Here is a 13,565-nt window from a genome sequence, read left to right as displayed (position 1 = left end):
TGTAGGCATGCAGCAAGGCAGCCCACAATGAATTTGAAGGGCAACCTGGGGAAGACATCAGGAAATCACCATGAGTGCTGCTCTACGGACCTGGGGAGTGGGAACCCTGCCCGGGGGGCAGCAGAGGAGCCCTCGGGGGAGCGGGAGGGTGAGGGTGGAAGAGGTCCGGGTGCCCCGCCGAGCACCCCCCACCCCGCTGGGCAGGCCTCAGCTGCGGCTGGAGCGCGGCTGCCACCTGCCGGGCCCGGGCGGGAGGAGCCGGGCCGGGGCAAAGCCCGCCGTGCCCAGGACTAAGCCTTGCAGCAGCGGAGGGGGGCGCTCACAGTGAGGCCGCGCGAGGCGCCGCCATGTCGGAGGCGGCGGCGGCGATGGCGGCGGCGATGGCGGAGGTGCGGCTGCGGCGGAAGCAGCTGCTGAGCGCGGAGGAGGCGGAGCTGTTCGAGCTGGCGCAGGCGGCGGGCAGCGGGCTGGACCCGGAGGTGTTCCGGTGAGTGGCGGGGGCGACTGCCGGTGCTCCCAGTGCCGCCGGTGCCTCCGCTGATGGGTATCCCCGCAGGGTGCTGCTGGACCTGCTGCGCATGAACGTGGCGCCGCTCGCCGTCTTCCAGGTGCTCAAGTCCATGTGCGCTGGGCAGCGGCTGCCGCCGGGACCAGAGGGCGGACCCCCCGCCGCGCCGGCGCCGCTCCCCGCCGACACCCGAGGTAGGCGGCGGGCAGGGGCGGGCGGCGGCGGGGGAACGGCGGCGGCGGGCCCTAATTCCCGTGTCTCCCCGTGCAGAGCCCCCCGAGGACGGCCGGGCCCCCGCCCCCCTCCCCCTCGCCTCCGCCCTGCGGCCGCCGCGGCTCGGGGTCCGCCCGCCGCTCTCCCGGGCCTCCCCCGCGGCCTGCCCACTGCCCCGCGGCCTCCCCGCCCCTCCTGCCGGCCGCGGCGCTCACCCCGCCGCGGGGAGGGGGCCGCGGGCCGGGCGGCTGGGCCCGAGGCGGGGCTCGGCCGGCCCCCGAGGGGCCCGCTCGGTGTGAGCCGCGGGGCCGGGCCCGGCGGGGGCTTTGCGCGGGATCCTGTGGAGAGAGAGCCCCGTCACCCCTGGGCCCGGGCCGCTGCGCCTGCTGTCCGCACCCTTTTTTCTTAATTTTTATTCTTTTTAGGCAGCGTAGGGGGCCGGGTGTGGAGGAGCGGCGCGGTATGTCGGGGGGAGAGGTTGCTGGAGTCACTTGCCCTGGATTTTGTAGCCTCCGGGCTCTGCCTTCCAAGCCTTTAACAAAAAAAAAACCCAAATCCTTAGTACACAGTATTACACAATGCTGTTTCACTTGTATCTAACTCAAAAAAAGTAAAGTTTCCGGTACATTAGGAATGCCCGGAAAACGAGGGGAGCTGCAGTGCTTCCTCTGTTCTGTCCCCAAGTACCGTGGTGGCTTCTGCCGCTCGGCCAGCGGCTTCCATGCCTGGTGGATTGTAATTAGGTGGGAAAGTGAAATGGGAGGCTGTGTGGGATTGTTGGCTAAAATAGTGACTGCTTTTGAATGTAATTATCTTTTGTTAATGCTCTAATCTTGGTGGACAGTAACAAATGTAGCCTTGAAGCTGTGCCATATATTTTTTTTTTTTTTTTTCCCCTAAACCAGTTCTAATAAAACTTTTACTTACTCCTTGAACTTCCTGAAGTGACTTTTGGCTGGTAGCTCACAATCTCTGTAGATTACTTCCAAAAGGTTTAAAAAGAGGTAACTAAAATAAGTCTGCTGTCACTAAGCTTGAATTCACGGTGAAAAGGCTCTCATTTCTCTTGCGCTCAGAAATACAGTAGAAAGGGGCAATGGCGAAAACAGCAAGGTTTTGTGATCATTGTCTGTGGTTGCCAAGAACAAAATTGCACGTGGAAAGCTTGGCTTGCTGCACACCTCAGCACTGCCATACCAGTAACATGGATGCACTTGTTCACCCAACAGGAGCATAGAAATGGCTGAGGTCAAGTTGAATTATATTGTGTATCCTGTTCTCCCTTCCTGTCTCTGTTTCAGGGTGAAAACTCTGTTGTAGCTGATGGGTCTCTGTTGACCCATGATGAATTTTGAAGCAAAACTTGAGAAGTAACTGTCAGCAAGGACTGTGCTGGGAACACAGAGAACGGGGCAAGAAAGAAAAACTTTGTTGGCATAGGTAACTGGAGCGGGGGAGGGGGGGGGGAAGTAAGGTTTCCTTGTTGTGATAGTGTACTACAGCTTAGTCTAGTCTCACTGCTGAGGCTGCCTTGGTGGTAGGAGGTGTTTATTCTCATGGCTGTGCTTGCAAGTCTGGTGGTAAGTTCTATAGAAAGTGAAATTGAAAGACAAGATTTGTTTGACCAACTATAAGCAGTAAGTTTTAGGGTAAGATTGATTATGCCACGATCTGAGGCACCTTTACAGTAGCAGAGCCTGCTGCTTCTGCTGTGGATTCCCACATGGTAAATGGGTGAGAATCACTTCATTGAGCAGCTGAGGGTGTCTGCACAGAGGAAGTTTGCTAAAGGCCAAATGGGAATCGGAGCATGTGGATAAAGCATCCAGGACTCCATGGACTTCACTGTGAACAGGTTTCCCTTTCTCAAGAGATGCTCTTGATTAAGAATTTCTTGCAGAGAAGTTGGTTGTGGTAAAGAGAACAGCCTTACATGTACTGAGAAGTGACTCTAAAGTTGCTCAGGGGAAAAAGATGACACCTGGCTGACTGCTTTTCCCTGAGCAAAATGAGAGAGGTGCAGCACTTGGATATTTTAAATAAGAAGCAGCATGCTATTCCGGTACCATGTTGAGAGGAAACATCTCAAAAGAGCAGTGATTTTGAACAAAAGATGCTGCTAAATTTTGCTGTCTCTTCTTCTCCTTTGTTGGTGCTTCAGGTGTGATGGGCCACTCAAACTATGAAGGAACTTTGGTAAGGTTTTTGTTCCTGTCTGTCTTAATCTGGATTAGTTTTTGTTCTCTCCTGTATGCTGTTTCTGTGGCACTTCCTGTAAAAATGAGATTTTTCTAGCTCTGGGCTACTGCCATGGGCTAGCTTTGGCTAGCAGTAGGCCAGCTCAGATTTGAAACAGTCAGATGGCAACTTGTTTTGTCCATCTGCATTAAATTCCTCAAGAGGAAAAGCCAGAAACCCTCAGGTGGAGTCGATATGACCTTAATCATTGCCTCCTGCCAGCTTGAGGTGCTGCAAGCACCTTAGAGAGGCTATGAGTTTCTAGGAACTAGTATCTGGCTTGGGAGCTTGATTCGTTTGTGCCTGCATCAATCCAGGATGTTCATTCTGCATCTTCAGCAGAGCATCTTCTGGTCCAAGATGGTGCCTGAGTCAGATTGCAGTCCTAGTGTCTCTGGCCAGACTTTCCTCTCCATAGTTTCCCTTTAAAATCGACATGTTTTGATCCTCGAGTGCACTGTGACAAGCCCTCGGAACCGAGGGAGAAGTGTAGTGAAGTTCAGAGAAAGATGATGATAGCTCTGCACTGCTCGTGGTGAATGTTCACAGTATTAGTTTGGCCTTCAGTGTCTCCTGTTGCAGCTTATTTCGCATTGCTGCTTTATTTCACAAGGCTAAAATATATCTTCAGGGCTAGTTGATGCACTGAGATCACCAGATCATATGCAGCTTACTGAGACAGGAGGATCATGCCCATCAAGCCACAGTTTCACTGCAAACGTGGTAAAACATTAAATGCTGAACTTGGATTTGCTCTCTTTGCAAGCTGGTGCTCAGTAATGATGATGGAGGGGCACTTTGGCCTCCTCTCTCTCATCACACTCAGTCCTGACCAAATTCTAATCGGCAGCACTTGCATGCCTTCCTAGAAGATTTGGTCTTCCCAGCTGTGTTGGGTTATTTTTTTTTTGTTTTCTGGAAGCTTGTGTTATATTAGAGCCGTATCTCACTTTGAATGAAACCTTCTCTTTTTAGTTTCTGTCAGCCCAAGTGACTTTGCTGTCACCCAGCACCCACTGATGTTAGACAGCAGCCAATTCCTTTGTGAATAAAACCACCATTGAAAAGCTAACTCTCTCAGAAAATTCTTTGAGCAGAACTTAAGCTCAGCGGTGGCTTATCACAACCTTAGTCCTGCATCCTCGTTTCTGTGAGTATATGAAGTACTGGTAAGATCTCATTAACATTGAGAAGAGGACACATTGTCCAGCTCTCCTTGTGAGGATATGTTTCTGTAGCCTCTCGGATGGAAGGCAGATGTCTGCACTTGCTGTGATTTAGTCAAAGGAGAGTCTATGTTAGCTCAGTGCCCAGCCTGACCTAAGATGGGCATCAAGTGCAAGGGGACAAGCTTCTGCAGCTTTAATTGCAGCTTTGTGCAAATTTTGGCTAGCTTATATCTGATGCCGCAGTGCTGTGTAGACACGTGGAGCAGTGTGCCTGGAGTGTCTGAGAAAGATGTGTAGGACTCCTGGTTGAAGGTCATGAAAACAAACAGGCGTCCGGAGAGATCTCTCAATTCATGGAAATTGGTAATGATCTAAAGCAGAACTGGGCCATCAGTGCCAGTCTTGTCTGTGTTTTACTGGACCGCCTTAAGGCTGAATTAGGATTTGAACTATCTGTAGCTTAAGACAGGAGCTTATTTTACTGTAGCCCTTGGGGGAAAGTGTGTTGCTGAAATAAAGATCCCACCAAAATCAGCATAGCTACAGCAGAGTAATTTTCTCTCCTTAAATTGGAGAAACAAACAGCTAGCTCAAATTGAAGAGGAGGAGGAATCACTCCTTGTTCACTGAGCTTTCTAGTTCTGGGCACGGTCCAAGTCCATCATTCAGGAGTTGGGTAAGTGTTAATAGGGTGACTGGGGGTGTCCTCTGGGCTGGATTTGTTCTGCAGAAGCGTTTGGCTTGCCTTGCCTCCTTTCTCTTTAGGAACTGCTGCGGGGAAGGGGAACCAAAGCTGTATCTGCTGTTGGCCCTGCCATCTCTTGTTGGAAGATGCTGCTTCCGTTTAAGAAGAGGATGGTGCGGCTTCCATGCAGGACCAGGCATTTGGAGATGGGAGATACCTCTTCTGCACAGCTGGGACTTGTGACTGCTGATAAAGCCAGAGCTCCTTGTGCTAATGCAAAGAACAGTGACTGTCCTATATAAGCTTGCCAAGCTGCTTCGCACAGTGTCCTTCAGCTCTGCGTACCTGCTCTTTCTCCCATGCTTCCTCCTTTGTCGGAACGCAGACAAGTGGCTGAAGTAATCCAGGTCTCACTGAAGATTAGCCAAGACTGCTCTGATCGAGTTTTATCAGTAACGATGAGAGCTTAGGCTTCTCAGCCCATCATGGTGCAGGGAGGTTTTTTTAAAGCAGCTAAAAAAAGTCTTACAGCATTTCTGAACAATGCTACTGGTAGCAGGGGGACGGTGTGGTGTGTGTGCCCCCCGGTAGTTATTTCAGATTTTTTTACAGCTAAAACAACAGGGAGTCTAATATTAATGACTTTATTTTGCATTTTCCCATAGAGAATAGCCATGGTGTTCTGCATGGAGCTGTGTTTGCTGGTAACTGAATTCATGATAGCTGGCTCAAAATTACTGTGTTTGAGTATTGGAGCATCCATCTGGCACATTTATCTACATACAGCTTCATGCAAGTTGCATTCAAAATGATTCCTCAACAGTTGTTGATTTGGGAGGGAAAGAGCTGATTTTAAAGAGAAAGGCTATCTGGGCAATTTCTTTCTGTGCATGCGAGGAGGGGGTGTGCATACCCATTAGGACAGTGGTGTTGGTTTTGGCCTAGGCTAGGTATGTATATCGTTTGCCTTTGTGTAGTTACATAGGCCATTTTCTTACATATTATTTCCACGCTTTCTGTTCCCATTAGCCAATCCTCAAGCCCCTGGTGGTTTCCCTGCAGTTTTCTACCTCTTTATTGACATGCATATGTCAATGCTCTGCTCTTTTTCCTAGGCTGATGAATATTCTTTGATGCTTCTCTCACTCTTTGCGCTCCAACTGTTTTTTCCCCATTCCCTACTTCCCCAGCCCAAGTGTCTTCCATAAGTTACTTCCTAGAGCTTTGCCCCAGCTACTGAATGTGGTGTTAACATGAGCTTGCTTCTCAAAATCTTGTCTCTTGTTATAGACCTTTCGCCTGGTCTATGGATTTTAAGGCTGCAAGGAACCATTGCAGCCTCCTGTTCTGCATAGCAGAGGTCAGAATGCTTTCCTGCCCCATGAAACTGCGTCGCATTTGGGTGTCTGTTGGAAATGGCACTGAGCCTACCACCAGCCATGGGCTTGGTGAAGGGTTCACGAGGTGTGCTTTCCTTGTCTGCGTGGAAAATATGCTTTTTGAGAATCATAAGTTCCTTTTCTGCCCCTGCATTTGTAACTACGTTCTTCCTGTGTAAATACTTAGATACAATCAAGGTCTTTTCTAAGTGTTTCTGTTTTAATTATTTCCGAAATATCCCTCTCTCTACTGTGCGGCTTGTTGCCAACTTTGTCCTCCCTGTGTGTTTGTCTTGCCATCCTTGTGTTTTGTAGCCTTCCCTTTTCATCCCTTTTTCTCACTTCTTATTTCTTGCACTTTCTCTTTATTGTCTGTCTTTAGCTGTGGTGAGCCTTTTGGGATGATGACTATTGCTGCAAGGACCCACAGTGACTGGCATCACTCTTGGGTACTGCTGGCTGGCCATGCTAGCTGCTTTGCATTCCTCTTATACTCACAGTCCACTTACTCAGCCTTGCATTATCTTAGTGTTCATCTCGATGCGGGATTTGTAATGCAGTATTAAGGAGATAAGGTAGCTGACAAGGATAATGCTATGTGGAGCTTGGATAAGGTGGAAGGAACCTCCCCAGAGATGCTAAGGATTTCTCTTACATGTATTTAATCTGGTTTTTATACATCATACAGTGAATTTTCCTGTTGGTTATACTGGCTATGATGCTTTAATTGTAGATTAAATATATCCATGGTATCTAACTCATAGTAATGCATTCTTAAATTGTGCCACGCACCAGTAAATGTTGTAGTGGGATACTTCGTGGTCTGTGTGTCTTCCCTGAAAAAAAAAAAAAAAAATCTGTGGAGCGATCTATAGGTGACTTATGACTAATCAAAGGACCGATACGGTCCTGATCGTGGTTTTCTTACTTAGTTGCTTCACTCGTACCCAGTTTTTTTCAGTACTTCATCAATACTGTTCCAATAAGTGGATTTCCTAAATTCAGTAAAGAGCAGTTAGATTGCCTTCCAGATCTTCGTCTTGCAACTCCCGATCCCTCCAACTCTTTCTACCATAAGCAGTAGAGTTTAAGCCTTTTGAGTTAGAGGCCTTTATTCTTGTTTTGTGAAATGATGGACATGGTAATTACATGGGGCAAGAAGTTTTATGTTCAGAGCAAGCCTGATGTGGAGGAGTTGCTTTTATTCCCCCTTCCCCCGAGGCTCCCATTCCAGAATACACTTCTTTTAAATTTTAACTTTTCTGTATTGTAGGTGTTTCTTTAGTCCATCAGCAACTGAATAGTTTCAATTTATAGACCTTGTTCATCTTGTGATACAGAAATTACAATAAAGTATTTTCTGGTTTGCAGGTGCTGATGTCAGTTATTTTGCAACTGATTAAAAAACCTCTCAGCTGTACTGTGCTTTCTTGGATGGTTGGAGGTCCCTTGGTTAAAAGTTCCAGCTCCTTTCCTCTCCCGGGAGGTGATAATAAATTTTGATACTCTCAAAATACAGGTGAGAGGTAGTGAAGCAGTCTTTTTCTACTTCAGCAGAAACAGCAGACAAACAGCTTTTATTTCTTTTTCCTTATGCTGGGAATAACTTGCAAAAGGTCTAGGCTGGAAAGCTTAAAACCTGACGTGGACCTAGTCCCAAAAGAATAGGTGGCTTCATCATTCCCATGAAAATATATTTTGCTCTGGGTAATGTGCTTTGAAAACTAAAGTCTAGACATACTTGTTATTTTACGGAATCTTTACCTTTTGAATGGGGAGAAAGCTGTATTATATGCTGTGATGCAACCTGCACTACTGTCTTTGGGGAAGGAATCTGTTAAAGACTTCCTCCTGTCTGAGTAACGTTTTTAAGGGAATAAAATATTATTTAAGAGGCATATGCTTCTTCCATACTCTTTTTCTTTTAAGTGTCCTATGTTCTTTGCAGCGCTGTGTGTATGGTGAGAGCCTGTTGCAAACTAGCCAAGTGATTTAGTTATAAGTACGTGGCTGTGACCATTGGAGAAGCTGGTGGCTTTTGAACAGGCCACAGTTCAAGAGGAAACTGTGTGCAGATGTATTCCCTGAAGGTATTGGGATCTCTTCAGTAGCCTGGGTGGTTTTGTGTAATGTTTTTATATATATTCTAGGTGTGATGGACATGGATGGGCAAGTTAATGCGGATGGATGGCTAAAACCAGGACTCGGGTGACATTGGCAGCACTATCACCATGAGCAAGTAGCAGAGAGGACTGGTGATCTCTGGCCAGTGTAGGTCTCTCTCCTATCATGCTTTCCCTGCAGAAGGTTTGTAGGTTTACCTGAGGCTATGAGGCTTCCCCTCTGCTGGGTATTTGAGCTAAACACTGCACTGGGATAATTTTTTAATATGTCTTTTCAGGCTGATTTTCAAGCTTCTTTTTCTTTTTCATGCTCTGCAAGGCAAGAACTGACAGAAAGAAAAGGGATTTAGAGGAATGCTGTAAATGCCAGACTTGTCATGTGCAGCTTTGTGGCAAAGCAATGAGATGTGAGTTCATGAGTGACACCTAATTCATTCTTCACCCCCAACCAACCAAAGAAACACTCAGAAAATCTTATAAATATGGACTGAATAGAGCTGAGAAAAATGACTGACCTCTTCTCCATCTTCTCTTTCTGTAATCTATGTGTAAGAGAAGGAGAGGAAAGGAGACTATCGCAAGTGTGGTGGTGAAAACTAGTAAAATGAGGAGCAACTAGGAGCACAGGAAGATTTGTCGGGAAAAGTCTGGTGCGTTTCATGCTGATCAGTGGATGGGAGAGGAGCTCCTGTGGCTCTGCTGAGCAGCCTTGAAGGGAGCCATGTCTCAAAAGAGTGGAAAAAGTGAATGAAAACCTTGTATTCAGTAAACCAGACACTTCATGGATGGTTAAGTTTGCAGCCTCGTAAGGTAACATGGATACTAGAGTAAGGGAGAATCCATCCATTGTGTAGATGAAGGATTATTTCAGAGAGTTGCCTTGGAAAAGGACTGTGAGATTCAACAGACTAATGGAGACCTCTGCTCTGGGAGGGGGGAATTGCTCTGTACCTTAACCCACCTTCAGACATCTCATTTAGAGGCTTCTTAGCCAATGTGTTAAACTGAGATATTTGAGCACCTAAGGAGGCTTGTCAGTATCTTCAATAGGATCTGGGACTTGTTAATTTAAGCTTGCTTTTGTGGTGACATCTAGTAATGCAGTTGAATACTTAACCTGTTTTGAGGAAACAGGCTTACTGGAGAAGAGATGAGGATAGAAGTTCTGTGCAGGTGATTTGTGGGCCTGTGTAGGTCTCAACTTATTTGTGTTCTTTCTCCAAATCCTTCTCTTCAGATAAGTGTTTGCAAGAGGAAATGTGCTTAAGTAATGGCCTTCTGCTCAATGCATACTTAAGGTCTTAGCTGCTTTGGAAGGTGCATTTGAAAACCATCTTCTTATTTTTTCCTCTTCCTCTGTTTCAAAACAACTCAGCTGTGTTTGTTGAGACATATTCTGCCAGTCTTACCTGTCCTCTTTACTCTGTCTTCTCAGGGAGACTGCTTTAGCAGGGGTGATGTTTTGGCTCTCGCCAGAGCCAAAACATGTGCCATGTGTGTATTAGCTGTTAAAGATATGGCAGCAGCTTCGAAGACCTGAGAACCTGCTGGTTTGTGTTGCAGAAGAGGACTTGTGATAGTTATGTAGGGTTGCAAGGAAGACTGCAGGGCAAACCTGGCAGTCTGGTAAAGGATGGAGTTAACAAGCCACAGTCACATACTGGGACTGCTTTGGAGGGTGAAGTCTAGCTGTGTCGTGAGATTTTTTCCATGGTCAGGAGGTGATGAGATTTGAAGTGAGTCCCATCACTGTGCGCACTTCTGGTGATTGGGCAAAAGGTGTCTCTTTAGTCCTTATAGTAACACGTAGTGATTGCAAGAAGGAGGGACTTCTGCTCTTACAAGTTTTTTTTGTTCACACCTAAAACTGAGTCTTTGCTTGTCTAGAAAGGCCGGCTGATTTACTGCACTGGTGTAAGCCCTACTGTGAGACAGAAACAAGAGCAGGATTTTGGAGAAGTTAAATCTACTCTCGCGGTTGCTCTAGCCCATAGTTACTGCCCATATGCACTAAGGGAGATATTTTGAGATTGTTGCAGTCCTGATATCCCTGACTGTGTTACAAGTAAATGTACCAATAGCATTTTATTTATTTATTTACCAGTGGGAGGAAAATCTGTAGTATTTGTTACTGCTCAGAGGCAGGAAAGGATCCCCTGGGGAAAACAGTAGGTTGAGCAGAGAGGAGACTGAAAGAGAAGAGCTTTATATTTCCACTTCTAAAAGCATAACTGGGGGGTGGGGGGAGAGGTTCCTTTCCTAAATCTTATTAGATTAGTCTTCACTTGCCTCCTGCTTAACACAAGAAGGTGCTTCTTCCTCCCTTTGCTACTTAAAGCTTTCTCTTCTTGCCCTATGCCACCCTGCAGACTCCTGCCTCGGTATCTGGTGGTGGTCCTCTCCTAGAGGTGGCTGTAGCCTTTTGGCTTTGGGTTTTGTCAGAGATGGTCAGCATCAATGTGTCCAGTGAGCAGCCTGGTCACAGAAGGCACTGCTGTTTTTAAATGGGGAGAGCTAGCAGAGGTAGGTAGGGCACACTTCTGCCACTGCTTGCATGCATATACCATTCTTCTCAAACTATGTCTGTCTCTTGAGGAGATAAACATGTAGCTGCCGCTTTTGGAATCATCTCTGGGGAGGGAGGTATTTGATTAAGCTCTCTTTTGGCTTCAGTCTTGCATCCGTAACTATTTGGGCTGCAGTTGTTCTATGACAGCCAGACACTTCCAACATAAGGACATTTTGTGTCACCAAGGAAAATATCAGTGGAATCCCTCTGTAGTACTTGAATTACAGAGAGTTTCTGTTTGTTCTAAGGCTTTTGTGCTTTGTATTAATTGACCCTGTTTATCTCTGATAGTGTTTTAACTGGCAGAAGTACACAAACCATGCCCGTCCTTGCATGCTTCATAAGCTGTTCTTGACTGGTTTGTAGGTCTAGATAGGATGCTTCCAAAAATAGTTGTTTTTTATGCTGTTGAAGTAACTGGTTTGTTTTACTGTGATTTTGAGGCTAAGAGGATGGAGGACATATGCTTTGTCTGAGCACCGCTTCTCATCAATAAAGTGATTATTTCTTCCCAAGTCATTTCAGCTAGGTCAGAAGATCAAGGGCCTGACTCCCAGTAGCACTTAATGGAACCATTGTTTGCATGTGCACATGGTTAGAGTGCAGGTTGAGGACCTGTACTGTTACTGGATAGATACATGTGAGGGCATTCACATATAGACATGGTCCTGGATTGCTAAAAGCATCATGGTGAACTATAATGCTTTTTGTTCCTGCCAGTTTTTCTCTCGAATACTGTGAGATCATGTATTGTCTTTGTGTAATTTGTTTGTTTTCATGGACAATACTTGCATTAGTGAAACTGCTTAAAGTGCTTGAGCTACAAAGAAAGATTGCAAGGCTGGTTGGCTGGCTTGGGCTGATAACTGCTGGCAGATCAGTAGTGTGATTTACACTAACAGACTTTTTTAAGAGCACCTGACTTGGCTGGGATAAGTGAATGAATTTCTTTTGCCACCCTAGTCTGTCAAATTTTACAGATAGGAAGGGGCCACATACTCTTTATTTGGAAGTTCTTAGGTTGTCTTTGTGGTTCTTTTTTTTGTGGTATTGATGTGAGCCCTGTTCTCAGACAGCTGCTCCAAGGAGACAGGACAGTTTGGTAAGTAAAACAGACATGTCTCCAGTCTGTTCACTGTCCATAGCACAAATGATCCAAGATGATGATTTCCAAACCATGCCCATGGAGATTCCAATGTGTGCAGTATCTGTTAGTATCCTGGAAGTTGCTCTGATAACGATTGCTAAAATGTCACTCTTCATTTTAATTGCATGCAACTACAGTAACTACAGCTCACTGTATTCCTGTGTTTTGTTTCCTCCTTGCTGCTATTAATTTTTTATGATGCTTCTTGGAGCTTGCTATCTTTAGTAAAAGCTATGACCCTTTTACCTCATGTTTCTTTTATTTTTGTTATCTTTCCTAATGTGAGTCCTACTTCTCATCTGAAGTAGTTCTCTCCAGTGCAAGGAAAAGTCAGTCTCCCTCGCTTATCCCCTCCTGTCATTTGTTTGCAGCACACCTCAGTCTGTCACTCTGTCCACGAGCTGAATCCAGCAGGGTGGGCTGTGTGCCCCTTGCCTCCCTCAAATTCTACTTTTCTACCCATTGCTTCTCTCTGCTGTTGTGTTGCATTTTAGAGATGGTCAGTTGAGTCTACAGAAGGATAATTCTTACCTTCTGAACACAGTAAAAAAACTTATGAATATGTCCTGTGTAGGAGTCTGAGCTCCTGGAAACCCCGGAAAATGATAGGAAATCCAAACTTGCTCATCAAGACACAGAAGTGATATGAAGAGAAGGGTTTACTGGCACATTGGTTCACTCATCCCAACCTTGAGGTGTTAGATGCTCTTCGTGTTCTTCTTGAAGTGCTGTTTGCAGTGCTGGTGTTCCTGTGCTAAATGAAAGCCAGTGTTTAAAGAACAAAGTGGCTGGTTACTTTGTAGATTAAACCTGATGAAAATTAAGAATGGTCCTACTGCAGCTTGTTTTGGGTTTGTGGCCCTGATACTGGTTGAGCTGAATTCACAAATCGCTTTCTGTGCTGGATGCTGGATACATTTGCAAAATTGAATACAATTTTGTCTTTTGCATGATTTCTAAGGAACGCTTGCATCTTAGATGCTGTGTGGGTGACACGTAGGGTTGGGACTTGAAAATTAATGTATGTATTTGTTTATTCAGGGAGAAATAAAACCAGTTCTACTATCAGCGGGACCCAGGTTCTAGCAGAAAGGAGCAGCCGGGAAGGATCTACCCAGAGGATGCCTCGGCAACCGAGTGTGAGCCGGCTGCAGAAAGCAGGAGCTGCTGCAAAGAATAGTGGAGGAGGCAACAGTACCTAAATAAGCTCTTGGAACCAATGTATTTTGATACTTCACAATGTATATAAACCGTGCTTGTTAAAACTGCTTGTGTTGTGTGCATTAATCTGACAAACATGATTTGTAATACATGGAACAGAGCTGTTTGTTTCTTATTTCCAAAACTTCCTTTGGCAACGCAGACTACGAGGGGTTACCTGAAGGCACCTGGGACAAAGAAAGAGATGTGAAGCCTAAGAAAAGCCTGGAATAGTGCTCAAGTTGCTCCAGAGAAGTCATGACTTCTCTTACGGAGCCAATGCTGCTTGCTGCCTCTTTCCCTAAAATCCATTTTGATATGTTCACGCTAGTTG

General features: G+C 46.1%; 1 protein-coding gene across 23 annotated transcripts; it reads left to right on the top strand.

The window, feature by feature from the left end:
* Positions 1–322: 322 nt before the first annotated feature.
* Positions 323–13,341, top strand: LOC309594786 (mitotic-spindle organizing protein 2B-like). 23 transcript variants are annotated; one of them, XR_014229144.1, is made up of 5 exons: positions 323–487; positions 557–702; positions 4,894–7,711; positions 8,343–8,463; positions 8,635–13,061. XR_014229144.1 is itself a non-coding variant. In XM_082321131.1 (3 exons), the coding sequence occupies exons 1-3, from the start codon at positions 348–350 to the stop codon at positions 13,231–13,233; spliced, it is 447 nt and encodes a 148-aa protein (XP_082177257.1). In that variant the 5' UTR covers positions 323–347; the 3' UTR covers positions 13,234–13,341. The 23 variants fall into 23 exon arrangements, 3 of the variants coding, with proteins under 3 accessions (XP_082177257.1, XP_082177259.1, XP_082177258.1); XR_014229147.1 differs by having other exon boundaries at positions 4,894–8,463; positions 8,635–8,722; positions 8,874–13,061; XR_014229154.1 differs by adding exons at positions 2,023–2,161; positions 2,883–2,917 and having other exon boundaries at positions 3,935–13,061.
* Positions 13,342–13,565: the final 224 nt, after the last annotated feature.

The sequence above is a fragment of the Platalea leucorodia genome (genome assembly GCF_965183815.1).
Source record: "Platalea leucorodia genome assembly, chromosome: 9".
Lineage (NCBI taxonomy): Eukaryota > Metazoa > Chordata > Aves > Pelecaniformes > Threskiornithidae > Platalea > Platalea leucorodia.
Note: the sequence above shows the minus strand (reverse complement) of the source record. Positions and strands in the feature narration are given on the sequence as shown.